The 23529-nt window shown below is 45.4% G+C and overlaps 1 protein-coding gene across 1 annotated transcript in view; it reads right to left on the reverse strand.

The window, feature by feature from the left end:
- Nucleotides 1–11222: 11222 nt before the first annotated feature.
- The window catches only part of bmpr2b (bone morphogenetic protein receptor, type II b (serine/threonine kinase)), a 63052-nt gene continuing 50745 nt past the window's right edge, over nt 11223–23529 (reverse strand). Inside the window, exons 10-15 of the mRNA XM_084443248.1 lie at nt 22285–22421; nt 21186–21358; nt 18445–18830; nt 17534–17751; nt 15641–16553; nt 11223–13854 (exon numbers count right to left, since the gene is read on the reverse strand). Coding sequence (XP_084299374.1) covers nt 13574–13854; nt 15641–16553; nt 17534–17751; nt 18445–18830; nt 21186–21358; nt 22285–22421 — 2108 coding nt within the window. The 3' untranslated portion in view covers nt 11223–13573. The remainder of the gene's footprint in view (nt 13855–15640; nt 16554–17533; nt 17752–18444; nt 18831–21185; nt 21359–22284; nt 22422–23529) is intronic.

The raw sequence follows: 23529 nt of genomic DNA on the forward strand, positions 1-23529 counted from the left end.
CACACACACACACACACACACACACACACACACACACACACACACACACACACTCATACAAACACTAACCACACACACACACACACACTCACACACACACACACACACACACACACACACACACACACACACACACACACACACACACACACTCATACAAACACTAACCATACACACACACACACACACACACACACTCATACAAACACTAACCACACACACACACACACACACACTCACACTCCCAGCCCCTCAGAGCTTCAGAGCCCCTGCCAGGAGACCAGCAGAGTCCCAGGGAGATGCTCCGCCCCCCAGCACACCTGCTGAACCTGCAGCACAGGTGAGTTATAATGACCTGTTTCTACAGGTGAGTTATAATGACCTGTTTCTACAGGTGAGTTATAATGACCTGTTTCTACAGGTGAGTTATAATAGACCTGTTTCTACAGGTGAGTTATAATAGACCTGTTTCTACAGGTGAGTTATAATAGACCTGTTTCTACAGGTGAGTTATAAAAGACCTGTTTCTACAGGTGAGTTATAATGACCTGTTTCTACAGGTGAGTTATAATAGACCTGTTATAACAACACAGGTGAGTTATAATAGACCTGTTATAACAACACAGGTGAGTTATAATATACCTGTTATAACAACACAGGTGAGTTATAATATACCTGTTATAACAACACAGGTGAGTTATAATATACCTGTTATAACAACACAGGTGAGTTATAATATACCTGTTATAACAACACCAGTGAGTTATAATATACCTGTTACAGGTGAGTTGCACATGTTGAATCTCATCCAGCTGTGATTAGGTGTTAAGGTGTTTAACATACAACAGTCCACTTCCGGCCTTAGGCCTGGGTCCAGTACCCCCTTCCCCTCACCCTACCCCGGGTCCGTATCCTCTTCCTACCCCCATCCTACCCCTGACCCCTGCCTCTACCTGGACCCAGGCACACTCACACACACACTGACATACACCAGTCCTGGGCTCAGATCCCCTTCCCCTCACCCTAACCCGGGTCCGTATCCTTTTCCTACCCCCCACCCTACCCAAACCCCTGCCTCTATCTGGGCCCAGGCACATTTATGCGCACACAGACATACACCAATGTTTGCCATGTCTCTCCTATGATGTTATTAGCCTCTCTTACTCTGAAAATGTAATTTAATGTTATTTATTGCTCTATAAATGTTCTTAGCCGGTAGACAAACATACTTCAGGAGCTTGCTTGATCGCCTCGTTGAGAGGGGTCAGGGAAGAATTTTTACAGCTCAGTTATCTGGCCCCCGGGTGATTACTGTTTTTTTGCTTCCCTCTGGAATATGTAGAGGTGGGTCGTATGCCCACCTCCCTTGTTCTCTGTAAAGCGCATTGTGTTGCCTCTGGGTATGAAATGTGCTATACAAATAAAGCTTTGATTGATTGATTGATTGATTGATTGATTGATTGAACCATACAAGCTTCCTCTCTCCCCCATTCAGCGAGTGAGAGGTACACACCCAGCCCCTAGTCAATAATCTATCCTCTAATCAATACTTTAATCTGCACAATGAGAGGTACACACCCAGCACCTAGTCAATAATCTATCATCTAATCAATACTTTAATCTGCACAATGATAGGTACACACCCAGCACCTAGTCAATAATCTATCATCTAATCAATACTTTAATCTGCACAATGACCGGTACCAGCCTCAATGCACACACGCAGCCCAGGGCTGCAATCATCTCCATGGACAGAACAGGACCATGTGACTGGAGCTGACAGTGTATAGCTCTGGACGGAGGGCTTCCTGTATGTGCAGGTCTGACCGGTACCAGCCTCCAGCTACACACTGGGTCTATGGAGTGTGTGTGTGTGTGTGTGTGTGTGTGTATGAGCATGACTCACTCTGTAATACAGTGATCAGAAATCAGCATCTCTTTTGAGGTTGAAAGGTTGTAGAGAAGATGTTAAAGTGTGTGTGAGAGGTAGGTCTCCAGTTTTGTTGTGCTAGCTGTGTTGAGCGAGGAATAGCTGTGTTGAGCGAGGAACCCTCAATGAAGGAGAGTGAAGCGCATGTGACAGAAAGTACTGACCTGCATTCTGACAGTGGTCTGATGGTCCAGTAGAGGAGTGGTGCAAGAATGAATGTTTGATTGAAGAATGATGTTTGATCAAAGAATGCATATTGCGGTGTGGTAAATACAGTCTGTTACTGAGTGTGTACTAACCCTCACCGTGCAAAGTGTATGATTGCTAACTGTGTTTGTGTGCATGCGGGTCCTCCCCCTCATCTGGCAAGCTGAAAAGTGGGACATAAAATGTGCAGGTATACATTTCTTATTAAATACTTTCGGAACAATTCACCGTTTGTCGTCGTCGTCATCCTCTTCATCACCCTCTTCCTCCATGGCTTTGACATTCCTGCCCTGTAGCTGAAGGGGCATGCACTGTCCATTTCTGTCTGTAAAACACAGCAGTTGCACCAGATGGTTGGCCCACCTCCTGCGGCCGACCTGGTCATTCTGTTGGATTGACACACACAAACACACACACGGTAAGCATCCTTCTAACTATCATCAGCCATGGTGATGATGCTTCAGTAAGCAACTATTTTGACCTTTATTGAACAAATCAGATTGTTGCTTATTATTCCAGCCAGTCAACTCAGCCAACAAACTGATGTGGGATCAGGGTGAGCAGGCAACACACATTTACATTATGCTAATAGTGAGGCAACCTCTGATGGCCACAGGATTGCCAAAGGTGAAACAAATAAATAATAATTACACAAATGTTTTATATATTATGTATATATATAGTATAGTAAAAGTTGTAACAATAATAAAAAAATATTACGATTTTTATATTGTAAATATGTTGGATCCAGAGTGAATCGTCCAATGAAAGCCAAGACTGCTCGAGCTCGATGAAAAGTTATATAAGCCACTGACAAGGTGAACTGTCATCATTTCCCTTGGAGAGAAGTAAGTATGGCATAACTAGCTAGGTAACATTCTTCTGTCAAGTAGCTAGCTAGCCATAATTATTTAGAATATATAGCTTGTTACCATATATTATTAATTTTATCCAACATCAGTAAACATTTAGGGCTACAGTAGCTAACTAGTTAATAATTAGCTGGACTGACTGACTGACTGACTGACGTTAACGTTAGCTATTTGGAATAAGACTTGACTGACTCACTGACTGACCAAATTAGCTATTTGAAATATTACCAAAACGGGTCTTTTGAGCAAAAACTTAATGTTTTATTGGCCTTAATTAGCTAGCTAGATATATGTTCCGACTGTGTAGCTACCGTTAGCTATCTAGCTAGCGCTAGCCAACTAAGCTGACTTTATAGTGAAGGGCCATTCTTAACGTTGAAAGTTGACGTTATTTAACATCAAGTACAATTACAGCAACTATATATCCCAGCATTAATGTAAAATAGATTAGTATTACTTAATTACGGAATCGAACTTATTTTATATTAATATACGTTAGCTAACCTGAGGTGAAGCTAGCTACACAGCGCGAGCCTGTCAAATCCATTTAAACTTTCGCGGGCTTACGCAAGCTGCACTAGCTCGAGACGGAGTAAAGGCTGGCGCGAGTCGCCATTGACATATGCTCTAACTTGCGTTGAGCCCGCGTCCGCGGTAGCGTATGGCACTGCAGTCAAGTGAGCCGCACTTTTTTTTTTCTAAATTCAAAACAAGAACTGGGTGCGTACCTATTAGTAGTATTACGGTAAAACGGTGAAACGGTTTCTGCACTAGATATTTATATCGTCGCTGCTTCTTTTTCTTACACTGATATTGCTAATCGCACATTGGGACATTAATTTATATAATTAAGATATAATGTAGAATAAATAAATGTATGTATTTCGGAAAATAGGTAGGCTAGACGCAGAACTAGCCTATTTCTCAACCACTCATGCACTTGACGTCAATTCTGACTCTCTCTCTCTCTCTCTTCTCTTGCTCTCAGTCTCTCTTCTCTTGCTCTCAGTCTCTCTCTGGCTAAGAATATGTAATGCTCATGTAGTCAATATAATGTGAATTATCCAAACCTCTTCACAGGATGGATTTTGAATAATTTCCTCACAAAGTATTACTGTACAAACATTGTGTACAGTGTATTTTTCTCGTTCTTGACAAGCAATAAAAGGATAATTATACGGTGTTCATTAGAGTCTCTCATACATGCTTTCAGGACCTCTCCCTCTACCAAACTATAATTTTGACGGTCAATAATCCCATCACAAAATCCTACTGTAAGCACATTTTGACGGTTTTTCTGAATTTTGACAGGTGATTATAGGAGAAAAATAATTTTGTTCATGGGAGTGTCTCATATCCCTGAGTTCAGGACCTCTCCCTCTATCATGTCATGCAGGGATATTAGACTTTTACAGTGTAGATTTTGAATAATCCCATCACAAAATCCTACTGTAAGCACATTTTCACTGTTTTTCTGAACATTGACAGGTGATTATATGAGAAATATAATTTTATTCATGGGAGTGTCTCATATCCATGAGTTCAGGACCTCTCCCTCTATAACTTCATGCAAGAATATTAGACTTTTACAGTGTAGATTTTGAATAATCCCATCACAAAGTCCTACTGTAAGCACATTTTGACGGTTTTTCTGAACGATGACAGGTGATTATAGGAGAAAAATAATTTTGTTCATGGGAGTGTCTCATATCCCTGCGTTCAGGACCTCTCCCTCTATAACTTCATTCAAGAATATTTGAATTTTACAGTGTAGATTTTGAATAATCCCATCACAAAATCCTACTGTAAGCACATTTTGACTGTTTTTCTGAACTTTGACAGGTGATTATAGGAGAAAAGTAATTTTGTTCATGGGAGTGTCTCATATCCCAGAGTTCAGCACCTCTCCCTCTATCATGTCATGCAAGAATATAAGACTTTTACAGTGTAGATTTTGAATAATCCCATCACAAAATCCTACTGTAAGCACATTTTGACTGTTTTTCTGAACTTTGACAGGTGATTATAGGAGAAATATAATTTTCTTCATGGGAGTGTCTCATATCCATGAGTTCAGGACCTCTCCCTCTATAAAGTCATGCAAGAATATTTGACTTTTACAGTGTAGATTTTAAATAATCCCATCACAAAGTCGTACTGTAAACACATTTTGACTTTTTCTGAAATTTGACAGGTTATTATAGGACAATTTTAATTTTGTTCATGGAAGTGTCTCATATCCATGAGTTCAGGACCTCTCCCTCTATCATGTCATGCAAGAATATTAGACTTTTACAGTGTAGATTTTGAATAATCCAATCACAAAGTCCTACTGTAAGCACATTTTGACTGTTTTTCTGAACTTTGACAGGTTATTATAGGATAAAAATAATTTTCTTCATGGGAGTGTCTCATATCCCTGAGTTCAGGACCTCTCCCTCTATCATGTCATGCAGGGATATTAGACTTTTACAGTAAGATTTTGTGATGGGATTATTCAAAATCTACACTGTAAAGTTCTAATATTCTTGCATGACATGATAGAGGGAGAGGTCCTGAACTCATGGATATGAGACACTTCCATGAACAAAATTATATTTCTCCTATAATCACCTGTCAAAGTTCAGAAAAACAGTCAAAATGTGCTTACAGTACGACTTTGTGATGGGATTGTTCAAAATCTACACTGTAAAAGTCTAATATTCTTGGATGACATGATAGAGGGAGAGGTCCTGAACTCAGGGATATGAGACACTCCCATGAACAAAATTATATTTATCCTATAATAACCTGTCAAATTCAGAAAAAGTCAAAATGTGCTTACAGTACGACTTTGTGATGGGATTATTCAAAATCTACAGTGTAAAAGTCTAATATTCTTGGATGACATGATAGAGGGAGCGGTCCTGAACTCATGGATATGAGACACTCCCATGAACAAAATTATTTTTCTCCTATAATCACCTGTCAAAAGTTCAGAAAAACAGTCAAAATGTGCTTACAGTAGGATTTTGTGATGGGATTATTCAAAATCTACACTGTAAAAGTCAAATATTCTTGCATGAATTTATAGAGGGAGAGGTCCTGAACTCAGGGATATGAGACACTTCCATGAACAAAATTATATTTCTCCTATAATAACTTGTCAAAATTCAGAAAAACAGTCAAAATGTGCTTACAGTAGGACTTTGTGATGGGATTATTGAAAATCCACACCGTCAAAATGAAATTTTTTCATAGTTTAGTAGAGGGAGAGGTCCTGAAAGCATGTATGATAGACTCTAATGAACACCGTACAATTATCCTTTTATTACTTGTCAAGAACGAGAAAAACACACTTCAAATGTTTGTACATTAATACTTTATGAGGATTGATTCAAAATGCATCATGTGAAGAGTTTTGTATAATTCACATTATATTGACTACATGAGTATTAAATATTCTTAGCCAGAGAGACTGAGAGCAAGAGAAAGGCGAGCAATGGGGGAGAGAGAGAGAGAGAGAGAGAGAGAGGGAGGGAGGGGGGGGCTCAGCTCGGAGGAATCAGATTGACGTCAGTGCATGAGTGCATGAGAAGTAGCCTAGTTCTGTGTCTAGCCTACATAATTTCCGAAATACAGACATTTGTTTATTCTACATTATATCTAAATTATATACATAGATGTCCCAATGTGTGAGTCAGTTCTAAGGAAAAGCTGCAATGACGATATAAAATTGCATTCCAGCAACCGGTTCACTGTGTACCGTAATAGGTGCGCACCCCATTTTCTTTTCTGAAATTAGAAAAAAAAAAGTGCGGCTCACTTGACTGCAGTCGTCCGCGGTAGCGTATGGCCTAGTCTTAAAAGCCCGTTCAATCTTTAACATGGTTCTATGTACATAAAGCACAAAGCCACCAGTCGTAATGACTTGCATAACGTTAGTTAGCTAACGTTAGCCCATCCATGTAACATTAGCGACCTACTAAATTAGCTACCGTTAGGATGACATTCCTAATTTAAAATAGCATATAAACGTTATAAGCTACCGTTGGCTAGTGAAATTGTGTGTTGTATTAGCTAAGCAAGCAACATAGAAACAAGGACATTGATAGGGTTAGGGTTAGGATATACAGTATTCACATAAACGTTACTTACAGTAACTGCATCCATGCGTGGCGTAGAATTTGTTGGCCAATGTTACTGACCACTCGCTGGCATGCTGCAACAGCTTGAGAGTGTGTGTGTGTGTGTGTGTGTGTGTGAGTGTACGTGTGTGTCTGTGAGAGTGTGTGTGTGTGTGTGTGTACGTATGTGTCTGTGAGAGTGTGTGTGTGTGTGAGTTAGGAGTGGGAATCGCAGGGTAACTCGATACGATAACCTTACGATATTTTGTCCCCTGCCTTCATGATGCAGTGATTCTGCGATAATTGATACATTGTGTTGTTAGTTTCTCTGATTGACATGTTAACCCCATGTGTTTGTGACATGTTAACCCCATGTGTTTGTGACATGTTAACCCCATGTGTTTGTGACATGTTAACCCCATGTGTTTGTGACATGTTAACCCCATGTGGCTTGTATGTGTGTATGTGTGCGTGCGTGTGTGGGTGTGTATGTGTGCGTGTGTGTGTCCGTATGTGTGTGTGTGTGTGTGCCAGACATGTCTAAGAGAGAGTGGCTGAGGAGGCAGTCAGAGGTGAACCAGAGGTCAGAGGTGAACCAGAGGTCAGAGTGGAGACGGTTTTTCAGAGGGAGGAACCTGAGAGACCGACCCAGAGTGGACTACACCGAGCCGGAGGAGCCCAAGGATGACCACTACTTCTGTAAGAGAGAGCTGTTCTCTCCCTCCTCTTATCTCTCTCCTCTCTCTTTCTTACTCTCCTGCCTGTCTCTCCCTCCTCTGATCTCTCTCCCCTCTCTGTTCATCCCTTTCTCCTGTCTTTTTTCTCTCATTCTCTCTCTGTGTATCTCTCTCCTCGGTCTCTCCCATCCCTCCTTGTAGGTTCACTGTTCAGTTTTGCCAGTTTGGAATCTTGAGCAAACATTCTAGAACTGCTGTTTTCTAGATTCATTTTAATGACTCAAGACGACACAGACGCTCTGAAACTGTCGTCTCATCTCGGTTGTTGCGTGTCAACCCCACTTTAGTCACACACACTCACTAATAATCTTGTCTGTCTCTTTAAACTCCTCATCTCTCTCTTTCTCTCTCTAATGCACTACATCTCTCCCCCTCTCCTGTCCTCTCCAGACTGTGAGGAGTGTGAGTCTTTCTTCCTGGAGGAGTGCGAGCACGGCCCCCCTCTCTTCATACCAGACACCCCGGTGGTCCTGGAGGTGTCTGACCGGGCCAGACTGACCCTTCCACCCGGCCTGGAGGTCAGGAGGTCACGGATTCCCGGGGCGGGGCTGGGGGTCTTCAACTGTGGGGAGGTGGTTGTCAAGGGAACCCACTACGGCCCCTACGAGGGGGAGTTGATGGAGAAGGAGGGGGCCATCGAGAGCGGATACTCCTGGATGGTGGGTATGAGGATGGGTTGTGTGTGTGTGTGTGTTTAATGATGTTGAATGAGTTTTAGAAGGTTTTTCCTTTGTAAGATGACGTTAGACGTGTCTGTTCTCAGATCTACAAGAGTAGAAACTGTGTTGAGTACATCGATGCCAAAAGAGAGACACACTCTAACTGGATGAGGTGAGAAACCGAGAAAAGTGTTTGGTTTCTATCTACTTCCTCTCCTCCCTCCCTCCCTCCCTCCCTCCCTCCCTCCCTCCCTCCTTCCCTCCACTCTAGATCAAAAGAAACCATCTCTCCAGTCTTGAATCCCTCCCCCCTCCCTACAGTAACCCCCTACGTCGCACCCTCTTTGCCCCCCTCTCTCCCCCAGGTATGTGAACTGTGCTCGTGATGAGGAGGAGCAGAACCTGATAGCGTTTCAGCACCGAGGACGGATCCTGTATCGCTGCCGTCGGCCGCTGGCTGTCGGGGAGGAGCTGCTGGTCTGGTACGGAGAGGAGTACGCCAGAGAACTGGGCATTGACTTCGACTACCTCTGGGACAACAAGAGCACCGCTGGAGGTAGCTGTCCTTCACTCTCCTAACCTGTCTTCTCCTCCATCTCTCTCTCTCTCCTTCACTCTCCTAACCTGTCTTCTCCTCCATCTCTCTCTCTCTCCTCCACTCTCCTAACCTGTCTTCTCCTCCATCTCTCTCTCTCTCCTCCACTCTCCTAACCTGTCTTCTCCTCCTCCATCTCTCTCTCTCCTCCACTCTCCTAACCTGTCTACCCCTCCATCTCTCTCTCTCTCCTTCACTCTCCTAACCTGTCTACCCCTCCATCTCTCTCTCTCTCCTCCACTCTCCTAACCTGTCTACCCCTCCATCTCTCTCTCTCTCCTTCACTCTCCTAACCTGTCTACCCCTCCATCTCTCTCTCCTCCACTCTCATAACCTGTCTTCTCCTCCATCTCTCTCTCTCCTCCACTCTCCTAACCTGTCTTCTTCTCCATCTCTCTCTCTCTCCTCCACTCTCCTAACCTGTCTACCCCTCCATCTCTCTCTCTCTCCTCCACTCTCCTCTCCTGTCTTTTATTCTCTCTCTCCTCTCCTGTATTTTATTCTTTCTCTCCTCTCCTGTCTTTTATTCTCTCTCTCCTCTCCTGTATTTTATTCTCTCTCTCTCTCTCTCTCCTCTCCTGTCTTTTATTCTTTCTCTCCTCTCCTGTCTTTTATTCTCTCTCTCTCCTCTCCTGTATTTTATTCTCTCTCTCTCTCCTCTGTCGCTCCCTCACTCGAGCTCAGCCAGAGGAACCTGTTTACATCTCTTTCTCTCTTCTACTCAATCTGAAGTTGTGCTGTGGTTGTTTCCCCTCACTAGGGGAAATATAATCACTCTATATTTGAACTTGTACTACAGGTGTGAGAATAGTTTTTAATGTTTTTAATGTAATCTCTCTCTCTCTCTCTCAGGAGTGATGTCAGAGTTGTCCCAGACTCAGGTGTTCTCCTGCCCTGAGTGTCCATTCTCCTTCACCTCCCAGATCTTCCTCCACAAGCACATCAAGAGGAGCCATGACAACCTCTACGTCACTATGCTGAGGAGTGGACAGATCAGATCAGAGACTCTCTCCTCCTCCTCCTCTCGATCACTCCCTATCACCACCTCCAACACCCCCCTCACCTCAGCTCCCACCTGGAGACAGAGAGGCACAGACAAGCCAAGACCGTACCACTGTGACCAGTGTGGGACGAACTTCACTAGAGAGGACAATCTCAGGATACACCAGCGTGTTCATACAGGAGAGAAGCCGTACCACTGTGACCAGTGTGGGAAGAACTTCAGTCATCAGCCTCATCTCAGGACACACCAGCGTGTTCATACAGGAGAGAAGCCGTACAACTGTGACCAGTGTGGGAAGAACTTCAGTCATCAGTCTGATCTCAGGACACACCAGCGTGTTCATACAGGAGAGAAGCCGTACCACTGTGACCAGTGTGGGAAGAACTTCAGTCATCAGTCTACTCTCAGGAAACACCAGCGTGTTCATACAGGAGAGAAGCCGTACAACTGTGACCAGTGTGGGAAGAACTTCAATCAACAGTCTAGTCTCAGGAGACACCAGCGTGTTCATACAGGAGAGAAGCTGTAGGTCAGTTCTGGTAAGAGTCAAGATCTAGAACTCTAGACGCTGTCACACCCCGCCCTGCTCCCTGGACACTGAGACTGCTCTTCCTGCCCTTGTTTGTCTCTCCTTCTCTGCCCTCTGTTAGTCTCTGGTGTGTGTGTGATTATCTCCCTCTGTTAGTCTTTGGTGTGTGTGTGTGTGTGTGTGTGTGTGTGTGTGTGTGTGTGTGTGTGTGTGTGTGTGTGTGATGGTCTCCCTCTGTTGGTCTATGTGTGTGTCTGTGTGACTGTTAACCACATCTTCATGCTGTCACACACACACATACAGTACATACCTACAGGCTGTTAACCACATGTTCATACTGTCACACACAGGGACTTCCTATAGTGTGAGTGTGTGAGGACTCGCTCCCTCAGAAGGGTGGAGGCGTCATGAAATCCACAGGTTGCGATAAAGATCTCAGACGAGGTTGTTTTTTCAATAATATAGTCTTTAATCTACTGAGTAATGCAGGGTTGTACAGCAAGCTTTTTTCTCCTCTACATTGCAGTTTTAACATGTTCAGAGCTCACTAGACAGCAATGACTTAAGATTTGTTCCTTTTCAAATAAGCACTTATTTTACAAACTTCAATAGAAAACATTTCAGTGGCGTCAAGGGCGTCAGCAGAGCCCACCTCTTCAACAAAAATGCAGAGAAACAGACACCAGCTCGCCTAAACTCACCCTTCACTCACACACTGACTATCAAACACAGTTCATTCCTCTTTTTTCTTTCTTTGCAAATTATATATATATTTTTTTAAAGTAATTTATTTTTAGTTTAAATTGTCCATATCTGGACCTTCTGAATGTCATATGTCAAATGTCATTGATTCATTATGTATTTGGGGGAAGGGATGACCTTTGACCTCTTGGAGTCCAATACATTCCAACCACCATTTCCCTAGTTGTAAAACCAGCTTCTAATAAACATTGTCCTTTCCTTTCATTCTTATTCTTACCATAAGTGTCTACATGCGTAATTAGTACCATATATACAGTCAGTCATACAGCCTTCAGTATATTGACTAAGATATTCAGCCTTGATGTCAAATATCACAGTAGTTTACTGTGCTGTAGCATCGTTGGTCCCATAACAACAGTTGAGCAGTATGTGTATAGAAGGGTAACAGGACTATATACAGGAGTATTTACACCTGGGGAATACATGGATACACACATTAGGCAGCTATCAGAGAGGGACAAGCAGAGCCAAGTGTCCCACTCTAAATACTCATGGAGATAGAAATGTTTATAGTTTAAATAGACATCCTCACTTGGTCAACTTTGAGACATCTATCTTGGTCAACTTTGACAGGTTGGTTAAAAATATCCGTCATCTCTCCCGATTATAAACTTGAAATGTTCATGTTGCCCTTTTGACTGTCTCTGTTTCTGCACTTCAAACCGATTGTGACTTTCTCTGCCTTGTCTTTACAGCGTAGTCTAGGATTCACAAGAGAGAGGAGTCTAAGGCCTAAATATACCAGGACAATTTATGTTGTCCGTGCTCTCAAACCTTCAACAAATAAAAGAGTTGAGAAAAAAGAATACAGTACACACACATTTTCCATTGCAAAAAGCAAGTTTCAAAGATTGAATGTGAGATTTTGACTGCTGAGTTTGAGCCCAACATCCTGACTGGACTGATGTCAAACACAAACTTGAGAACATGAAGGTCAGTTATTTTAAAATAAATGTTAAGAGCTTATTGATATTAACTTATGTATTACATATAAAATGCAATATATTTCAGATGTGTTAATTACTTGGTTGTTTATAATCCTGTTATAATCCATAGCTTAGAGGGTCTTCCATTTCTTCAACCGGCCAGTTGACATTTTGGACAAGAGAAAGCATGATGCAAACGGGATGACAAATCATGTAATCATATATCATCTTGACAGCAAGCTCTTCTTATTCCATATTGCACAAAACAGGGACACCTACTCTCTTGCATTGCGGATCACATCAATAGGTGGTTGTGGTGTGAATTTCGAATAGAACCGGTAGTTCATTGCTCGGGCAAACAGATTTCTTTAGTTAAGAGCAAAATCCCATGTGCCCAGTGGTAAATATGACATTTAGCAGGTACAGTAGCTTCAGAGTGCTTTATCCAACCTGCACCTGCGTTCAAACCACAAGCCCCGGTCGAGCCCCACTCTCCAGATATGATTGGTTGCTTCTCCTTCTCCGATTGGATGGGATTGGTGGGAAAGAAGAGGATTGTCATCTAGAGATGTTTCTCTCACTCATTCAAGGGGGGCTGATTGGACACAGAAGAATTGTGGACTATTTACAATCTCATAACAAAAACAGTTGCTGCAAAAAAATAATAAAAGTGAACATATAAAAAGCATTTGAAAGCTAAAGCCTATTGCACATTTTAAAATATGATACAAAAAAGGGGGTTACGTAGATGTTAAAAATAATCTATATTGCAGTGAAACCCACCCTGTCTAAAAGACCACTGCTTCTCTCATTGTCAACCTAGTTTTATATGGACACACACTAGTATCCATGAGAGCATTAACTGATTGTTAGATCTAATCCTTCTCACATCTTCCCTCTCTTGTTTTAAGACCACACGTTACCATGGTCACAGGGACTAGATCTCACTGGGTGATTAAGATTGCTTAAAAAAGTGCCCCCCCCTCCCAAAAAAAGATAAAAACAGCTATACATAACATCATACAGTTATTCATAGGGAACAGAAAATACGATGGAAGCATTTGAAGCGGATGTCGCTGCATAGCTGGTTTCTCTGTTTAAAGCAAAATTTCTTCTGATAAAAAAAAGGTTGAAGAAATCCAGAACAACATCACCATGCCCTTAAGTGCTTCCCCAACGTTTGTCTTACTGAACCAGATCTCATGAAACTTCTAGAACCTGTGGCCTACAGTCTCAGGGGTCAAAGGTCACAGGCAGGTGATGTTGTGAGGGTCGGAGGTCGTAGTAGCCGTGGCGGTCCCGGTCCCTCCTACCAGGAACACTGCCATGCTGGATTTGGAGCGGCTGGCGCGCACCTGGCCCAGACCAGACAAACCGTGGTTGTTGTTGTTGACCTCCGAGTCGAGCAGCGTATCCGTGGAGACGACCCAGGTGGCGGGGCGCCATCTCTTCAGGGAGTACGGCGTCTTTACGCGGCGCTTAATCTTCTCACCCGACCCGTTCTTACCCTCCTGTAGTGAGCCATCACCTGTGGACAGAGAACACACACACGCACGCACGCACACACACACACACACACACACACACACACACACACACACACACACACACACACACACACACACACACACACACACGTCGATCATTTCACTGGTCTAGGCTGGTATACCGGTTTTACTATATATCATGTTTTGAAACTGACTGTTATCATACCCTTGGCGTCATCTACTGTAATACCATATATACTGAAGAAGAAAAAGTACATTTCTATTGGAGCTCCTGAAACAAAGGGGTATTTTGATATTGGGATTTAGATGTCGATGTGGGACATACAGTAAGTTCGTTCTCAATGTACAGTACATTCTCCATAGCCTGATATGACCATCCCGATCTAGCGAGCTCACTGCTTCGCTCCGCAATATCGGTCTGGCCTTCGCCCCATAGAGAGCCATTATGTGGGAGGGGGTACTTGCCTTTCCATCAGGTGTAAGTCAGCGTACAATTAAGTGCTTCGACAACTTAGCAGTAACGTCAATGTTGATGAGATTCGGAGTCTCAGGTTAATTTGTTGAATTTATAAACGTAGCATTGTAGTGTAGTGTAGTATTGTAGTGTAGTATTGTAGTGTAGTATTGTAGTGTAGTGTAGTGTAGTGTAGTATTGTAGTGTAGTGTAGTATTGTAGTGTAGTGTAGTATTGTAGGCTTTTGGCCCTATCAGACATAATCATGTATTTTGTTATAACTGCTGTGTGACATATCAATTACATGATTTCTTCAACAAATATTTGTCCAGCTAAATATGATATTAATGCCTCAATTAATCTGAGGCCTGGTGAACCCCCTGTGATCGTTGGCGCCCCCCCCTAAGGGGGCCCGGACCCCAGGCACATACAGACACCCATACACAAACACACACAGACACCCATACACAAACACACACAGACACCCATACACAAACACACACAGACACCCATACACAAACACACACAGACACCCATACACAAACACACACAGACACCCATACACAAACACACTCAGACACCCATACACAAACACACACAGACACCCATACACAAACACAAACAGACACCCATACACAAACACACACTCACATGGCTCCTTCCTTCTCAACTGACAGAAGAAAAAACCTCTAAGCAAACCTCAAAATCTCATTCCAACATTTAGAGATCAAACACACACCCTTTCCACTAAGCTAAGGCACTGGAGGCTGTTTGAGCTACAGGGCTAACCCCCCCTCAGTAAACACTTCTTAAACACTTCCTGGCCCTTTGGGCGGTCATGTCCTGTCCTGTGAGTTCCTGTGCTGTTAGCAGCTCTGGCTCGGGCCTGTACAGACATCAAACTAGAACCCCCGCCCTCCGCCACGAGACAGAACATTCTGGAGGGCTAGGGTTAGGTTATCTGAGCTCAGAACATTCTGGAGGGTTAGGTTATCTGAACTCAGAACTTTGTGGGTGAGTCTTCCTCTGTATTAGATGAATCTGAATATAGTAGTCACCACCAGGACAGGACACTGGGATCAAACTCCAAACTTGAGGTCAAACTCCTGATGGACTAGGACTGGCTTCCATGGTGAAGTTTGACCTCTATCACTTAGTCATAACAGCCCCCCAACACACACACACACACACACACACACACACACACACACACACACACACACACACACACACACACACACACACACACACACACACACACACACACACACACACACACACACACACACACACACACACACACATTTCTGATATGTATGGCACCAGATTCCGTCACTCCTCCATGGCCTCACCTGACGAGCTGTCCATGGAGGAGGCAGACAGATCCAGGGAGTTGGGCCTCTCGGGTTTCCTGGGTTTGGGCTGCCTCAGCGTGGCCTCCCACTGGGCCCCCGGGGCCGTGGCGGGGGCTGGGACCGGGGCCAGGGAGCGAGGAGCAGGGGACGGAGCCGGAACCAGGGCTGGAGGGGGCGGGACAGAGGCAGGGGCTGCGGCCGGGGGTGGGGCGGGGGTCATGGTTGAGGCGGGGGCAGTAGCTGGGGCAGATCCAGGGACGAGGCTCTCAGCTCGGGCTCGTGGGTCACTGTTGTCCACTCGGACGACGTTGGGCAGGCCCATCCCTGGTCCCTGGCTGCTGTTGTTGTTGTTGTTAGAGTTGGTACGTCCCGCCAGGTGATTGGCCGGCCTCTGGGGGTCCCGGGCGGCGAGCTGCTCTCTACGGAGCAGCGGTTCGTGTTCGTCGGGGCTGGAGTTGATGTTGACGTTCAGTCGGCCGTCCTCGCCGCTAAGCTGGCTCTGCAGCAGCGGCGGCGGCGCCGCCTCCCCCCTGTCCCGCGGGCCGGCCGGGTTGGTCGTCCCGTACGGACCGGACGCCGCCCCGACGGCGTAACCGTTGACGACCGCCGCCGTCCCGCCGGCCTGCGCGTTGTTGGTGACGGTGACCCGGTGGGGCTCGGCCGCCGGCGCCACGGTCACAGTGTTCAACTTGGCCACGCCCGTCTCCACCTGCCGGAGGTTGGACTTGTGTTTGCCAAACTTGAGCCTGGAGGAGGAGGCGTCCTTGGTCTTGGTGTGCAGGGGCAGGCTAGTGGGGCGCTTGGGCAGGTTCAGCTGCTTGGGGAGGGGGTACACGGAGGCCGGGGGGTCTCCCAGACCGCTAGACCCGGCCCCGTGGTCACCCAGGGCCCCGGAGCCAAATCCCGTCACCTGAGAAGGACGCAATGGAAACACCGGGGTTAACATTTCATTTCATTTCAAATTCTTTATTTATACTCGTTAAGCACTGAGGTTTCCCTAATTTACAGTGTTGACGAGTTTTATTTATTCATCTGTATACTTCAGGGGATCCTAAATAAACAATTGAAAAAAAAAAAACACAACGATGTTAGATGTGAAATATTATTTAGATTTGATTAGATTTGTGAAAAGCCAAAGCCTGATATTATAAAGAAAACAGCCAACAAGCTGATGTTAACGCAGTGTTTCCCACGAGTTGCCAGGTTGGTGGCTGCAGGCTGTGGGGTGCACAGGGGCCGCTGGCATTATACCAACGTGTCAAACTTCTGGCCCAATCTGATGCAGGTCGATGAATAAGGGATTAGCTAGTTCTAGAATATTCTAGAATATTCTATTCTGATGTTTATGGCTGGGAGTAGATTACTGAAAAGACTACAGCCTATTAAGAATGTTATCTATCTAGGCAAGGCTAGTTAAGTTAATAAAGCTCGGGTCCCTACCGTCACACAGCTAGCTTGCCAACCACCCCATTGTTATCTTGCACACTGGAGCTTATACTGTAGAAAATGAACTGTTCCCAATAGCTTATTTTAATTAAACGTTTCGATCGCTGTGATCTTCATCAGAAAGTCTGAATGATCATTGATTGAACGTGAATTGTGAAGATCACAACGATTGAAACGTTAAATTTAAAATAAGATATTGGGAACAGTTCATTTTCTACAGTATATGCTCCAGTGTGCAAGATAACAATGGGGTGGTTGGCAAGCTAGCTGTGTGACGGTAGGGACCCGAGATTTATTAACTTAACTAGCCTTGCTCTTAACAGGCTGTAGTGCCCCCTATAATATTGTATTTTCTACAATTATTAACTTGTTATAGAAATATATAAATGAACACAAGTCCTGTCCATCCACATGGAGCTCTGAACCCCCCCCCAAGTCCCTCACCTCCGCGGCCAGCTTGATGAGAGGGTACAGCAGGCTGGAGCTCCCCTGGGCCAGCGGGTCGGGGGCGCTGAACTGCTTCTGAGAATGTTCCATCAGGTTCTCATCAGAACTCTCCTTCAGATTCTTGTCCACCTCTTTTGGGTCCAGCTTGGTCGTCTCCAGGTCCTCCTCCGTCAGCTGCAGACACGTCGGCACGCCGGACGCCATGGCGCCGCCGCCTAATTGGACGGGAGGGGGGGAAGAGTCATCTATCGATCCGTTATGTAACAGAGGAAACGGTCTTCTGCTCTGCTGGACAAGCTGTTCGCCACACACACCCATGCTGTGTTCCTTTTGTATCGGAAGCGTTGCGATTCCTGGGTTCGACGTCAACAAGTCTTTATCGATACGTCACCTGAACTCGGGATTTCCGCCATTTTATTTGGGATTTAAAAAAATCTATCCCGAGTTCATCAACGTCAGCTGCTGGCATCAATCAAGATGGCTGCTCTGCACATCAACAATGAGTGAAAGCTGTAATAAAACTGTTTATTAGTGCTTCTGTCTTATTCGTGTCTCATTAAATCAGTCGTACACACAGTGCTGTCCAACGTCTATCAGTGGACAATGTTGCTACGATGTTCATATGCGCAAAATAGCATAGTTGGTTGTCATCAACTCATATTGCTAACATTGGGATAACTTATCTAGAACTACAAAGGTGTGACGAAAGTGGGTTTTCCCCGTGTTCCCATTCTGGAACGCAACTGGGATATGACGTCGACCTGGAGCGCCAAATCCCAAGCTCCGATACAAAAGGAACGCAGAAACACAGACGCTAGACAAGTTCCTAGTTCAAGGATGATAACGCCTCGCTTTAAGGCTCGTGGGAGGAGGACGGAGACCGGGGCCGTGACCTACGACCTACGTACCGGTGTCCTCCGAGTGTCCGGACTCGGAGATGGTGGTCATGACGGTGGACGGGGTGAGGCCCGTGGTGGTGGTGGCGGCGGAGAGGCTGGCGCCGCTGCTCTCGGGGCTGGCCAGGTGTGCCTGGGCCTGGGCTTGGAGAAGGGCCTGCTGACGCTCGTAGTTGATGGAGTTGCGGTTCTTCTCGGGCCCGACGACGACGACCCCCCCCGGCCCGGCGACCCCCCCCGCCGCCGCCCCGTCCACGGTGACGCTGACCGAGGTCCCGGAGGCGGAGCCTTCGCCGGCCAGGTTCTTGACCACGCCCTCGTGGTCTTCGATGTAGGAGGAGGAGGAGTAGTCGGGGTAGGGCCCCACCATGGGGGGCCTGCGACTGTTGGAGAGGTTCCTGACCAAAGGAGATGCAGGGCAGCGATCAGACCAAGGTATTGATTGGGGAAGATTGATCATCAATCCAGTGGTGTGTGTGTGTGTACTGTACTTCTCGTTGTGCAGTAAACTGGTCAGATTAAAGTATTGATTAGATGATAGATTACTGACTAGGTGCTGGGTGTGTACCTCTCGTTGTGCAGATTAAAGTATTGATTAGATATTGACTAGGTGCTGTGTGTGTTTTTTTGCAGATGACCATGACTGGACAATACTGTATGTGGGACAGGATAAGTGATTGGATGAGCTGATTTATTTATTTTATTATTCCAATTCCCTTCCCCATCATTCTGACAATGTTTGCAATGTGATCTTGCCAAGTCAATGAGCCGTGTAGTGTTACTCCCAGAGGTTTAGTTGATGTTACCTGTTCAATCGGTACTGCTGACGTGGTCAGGTTCAACTGTGGGTCACGGGCCAGAGTGGATCATGAGCCAAGAACAATACATTTTGTTTTGGAGATATTTAAAACCATTCTATTGCTGTCCTCCCGTGCAGATACTCTGCATAATTCCCTGCTCGGTACCTTGGTCAGATCATCACATGCTGAGGCAGCACTATACAGTGTGGAGTCATCAGCGTACATCACTACACTTGCTTCGTTTATTGCAGACGGCAAATCATTGGTGAATACTGAAAATAAAAGTGGACCTAAGCAGCTTCCCTGTGGAACACCGCAGTATGTGTTTTTGCTGTCTGAAAAAGTACCGTTGAAATTATTTTTTTCCAAATAGTTTACTTAATACTGGAAGAATAGTTTAAACTTACATTTTTTGTCATCCATAATACGGTTATTCATCAATGTGTATGAGGAGCTATCAGTTGGTCTCATCTTCTGTCTTAGGTTACTGATAAAATATTAATTGAGGTAGTTGGCTATTTCCTTTGGTTTTGTTAAAAATATTCATCTGGCTCAATGTAAGAGAAATACTGATTTGAATTTGAGTTCCTATCCATTATTTAATTTAATGATTGCCATATTTTTTTCCTATCCTGTTTAACATCATTGATTTTATTCTGGTAATATTTCCTCTTTTTACTCTAATAGGCTCTGTGCACCAGCTCCACTACTTCCTGAAAGTCACTTGGCATCTTTATTTCCTGTCCAATATGATTGGATTAAGTGATTAATCAGGTGTGCGGCAGACCCAGCGCACACCTGATTAATCACTTAATCCAATCATATAGGACAGGAAATAAAGATGCCAAGTGACTTTCAGGAAGTAGTGGAGCTGGTGCACAGAGCCTATTCAATTTGGTAGCCTGGGTTCTATCAGCCAGCAATCCAGATCTGCCTGCCTGTTTTATGCCTCATCACGTTGGGCCATCGGATGTTTCAGGTCTCATTGATCCATGGGGCACAGCTCGATTTTACAGCACATGTTTTCATTGGGCCGTGCTTATCTGCAATCTTCACGAATAATTTCATAAACACAAGTAATGTAGTAAGTCATTCATGTACCCCGCAAAATATATGTATCTGTTTTCATTAGATGCCTTGTCTAGCATCTTCCAGATTCCATCCAAATTCTGTCAGCATTTGGTGATCCACACCAGTATTGGTTTTAAGTGAGGCAAATTGTGCAGATTAAAGTATTGATTAGATGATAGATTATTGACTAGGTGCTGGGTGTGTACCTCTCTTTGTGCAGATTAAAGTATTGATTAGATGATAGATTATAGATGATAGATTATTGATTAGGTGCTGTGTGTACCTCTCATTGTGCAGATTAAAGTATTGATTAGATGATAGATTATTGACTAGGGGCTGGGTGTGTACCGATCATTGTGCAGATTAAAGTATTGATTAGATGATATATTATTGACTAGGGGCTGGGTGTGTACCTATCATTGTGCAGATTAAAGTATTGATTAGATGATAGATTATTGACTAGGTGCTGGGTGTGTACCTATCATTGTGCAGATTAAAGTATTGATTAGATGATAGATTATTGACTAGGTGCTGGATGTGTACCTCTTGTTGTGCAGATTAAAGTATTGATTAGATGCTAGATTATAGATGCTAGATTATTGACTAGGTGCTGGGTGTGTACCTCTCGTTGTGCAGATTAAAGTATTGATTAGATGATAGATTATTGACTAGGTGCTGGGTGTGTACCTCTCGTTGTGCAGATTAAAGTATTGATTAGATGATAGATTATTGACTAGGTGCTGGGTGTGTACCTCTCATTGTGCAGATTAAAGTATTGATTAGATGATAGATTATTGACTAGGGGCTGGGTGTGTACCTATCATTGTGCAGATTAAAGTATTGATTAGATGATAGATTATTGCCTAGGGGCTGGGTGTGTACCTCTCGTTGTGCAGGGCGGTGCTCATGGGGTTGAGGGTGGGGCTGACGGACTTGTTCCGGTCCCAGATCATGAGCAGCTCGGCCAGACGCTCCTCGGCACACTGGGCCGTCAGACGGGCCTCAGCGTCCTGGTCCCAGCAGTCCTCCATGGTCTCCTTCAGAGAGCGCACCGCCTGCACACACACACACATCATACACACACACACACACACACATACATGCACACGCACACATCATACACACACACACACACACACATACATGCACACACACACACATCATACACACACACACACACACACACACACATCATACACATACACACACACACACACACACATCATACACACACACACAGACACACACACACATCATACACACACACACAGACACAGACAGACGTGCACACACACACACACACACACACACAGACAGACACGCACAGTCAGACACATACGCACACACACACACAGACACACATACAGTCCGCACACAGACACACAAACACACACAGACAGACAGACACACACACACACACACACACACACAGACGCATACTCACAGACACACACACAGACAGACACACACACAGACGTACAGACAGACACACACAGATACACACACGCATACACACACATACACAGACAGACACACAGACATGCACATGCACACAGACACACGCACGCATACACACACCCACACACCCACACACCCACACACACACACACACACACACACACACACACACACCATGTCATATTAGATCAAATGTCATACCCTAATGGTGTAACCACAGTCACACGCAGACAGGAGCTGTGTTCGGAATCGCTCCCTCGTTCCCTCACTCCCTATTCCCTATATAGGGTTCACCATGTAGGGAACTACCTAGGGAACGGAGAAAATGTAGGGTACATGCACTGTTCCCTGCAAATCAAGGTGAATTGTGGGTAATAAATAGTGGACTATATAGGGAACGAAAATTCCGTGGTGAATTCGGACACTACAAACAAAATGGCTGACGCCCTATATAGTGAATAGGGAGCGATTCCGAACACAGCTATGGTCCTATGTCTGTGAGACCACACACACGTCTCCTCACCAGGCTATTCTCCTTCCAGGCCTCGGGGAACTTGGGTCTCTGTTTCTCTCTAGACACCAGGACCTGCATGTCCTCAAACGAGGGGTGGTTCCCCGCCTCCGCCTGGAACACCATCTGGTACTCAGGAACCGCCTCTCCTGGAGAGAGGGAGGGATGGAGGGATGGAGGGAGAGAGGGAGAGAGGGGGAGGGAGGGAGAGAGGGGGAGGGAGGGAGACAGGGAGAGAGAGAGAGAGAGAGAGAGAGAGGGAGATGGAGGGAGAGAGGGAGGGATGGAGAGAGAGAGGGAGAGAGGGAGAGGGAGGGATGGAGGGATGGAGGGAGAGGGAGATGGAGATGGAGGGAGAGAGGGAGGGATGGAGGGAGAGAGGGAGAGAGAGAGAGAGAGGGAGGAATGGAGGGAGAGAAAGGGAGGGATGGAGGGAGAGAGAGGGAGGGAGAGAGAGGGAGGGATGGAGGGAGAGAGAGGGAGAGAGAGAGAGGGAGGGATGGATGGAGGGAGAGAGAGTTGGAGGGATAGAGAGGGAGAGAGAGAGAGAGGGATGGACGGAGAGAGAGAGGGAAGGATGGAGGGAGAGAGGGAGAGAGAGAGAGAGAGAGGGAGAGAGAGATAGGGAGGGATGGATGGAGGGAGAGAGAGTTGGAGGGATAGAGAGGGAGGGAGAGAGAGATAGGGAGGGATGGAGGGAGAGAGGGAGAGAGAGAGAGAGGGAGGGAGAGAGAGATAGGGAGAGAGAGAGAGGGAGGGATGGAGGGAGAGAGAGGGAGAGAGAGAGAGGGAGGGATGGATGGAGGGAGAGAGTTGGAGGGATAGAGAGGGAGAGAGAGAGAGAGGGATGGACAGAGAGAGAGAGAGAGGGAAGGATGGAGGGAGAGAGGGAGAGAGAGAGAGAGGGAGGGAGAGAGAGATAGGGAGGGATGTGCATTTGATTTAGTTTCATGGGACACCTACTGTATACCATGGACAGGTTTTCCATGCAAGGCAGATTCAATCTAGAACAGCGATACTAGCATTCCAGGATGGGTGTGTATGTGTGTGCAAAGCTAACACTTTACAATGAAGGCCTCTCATTCACCCATTCCCATTCACCCATTCACACACACATAAACACACCAATGGCGGCAGCTGGCATGCAGGGTGCTAGCCTGCTCAGTGGGAGCAATTTGGGGTTCAGTGTCTTTGCCCAAGGACCCTTCGACATGTCGTCAGGAGGAGCCGGGATTCGAACCGCCGACCCTACGGTCA

The sequence above is a fragment of the Borostomias antarcticus genome (genome assembly GCF_949987555.1).
Source record: "Borostomias antarcticus genome assembly, chromosome: 9".
Classification (NCBI taxonomy): Eukaryota; Metazoa; Chordata; class Actinopteri; order Stomiiformes; family Stomiidae; genus Borostomias; species Borostomias antarcticus.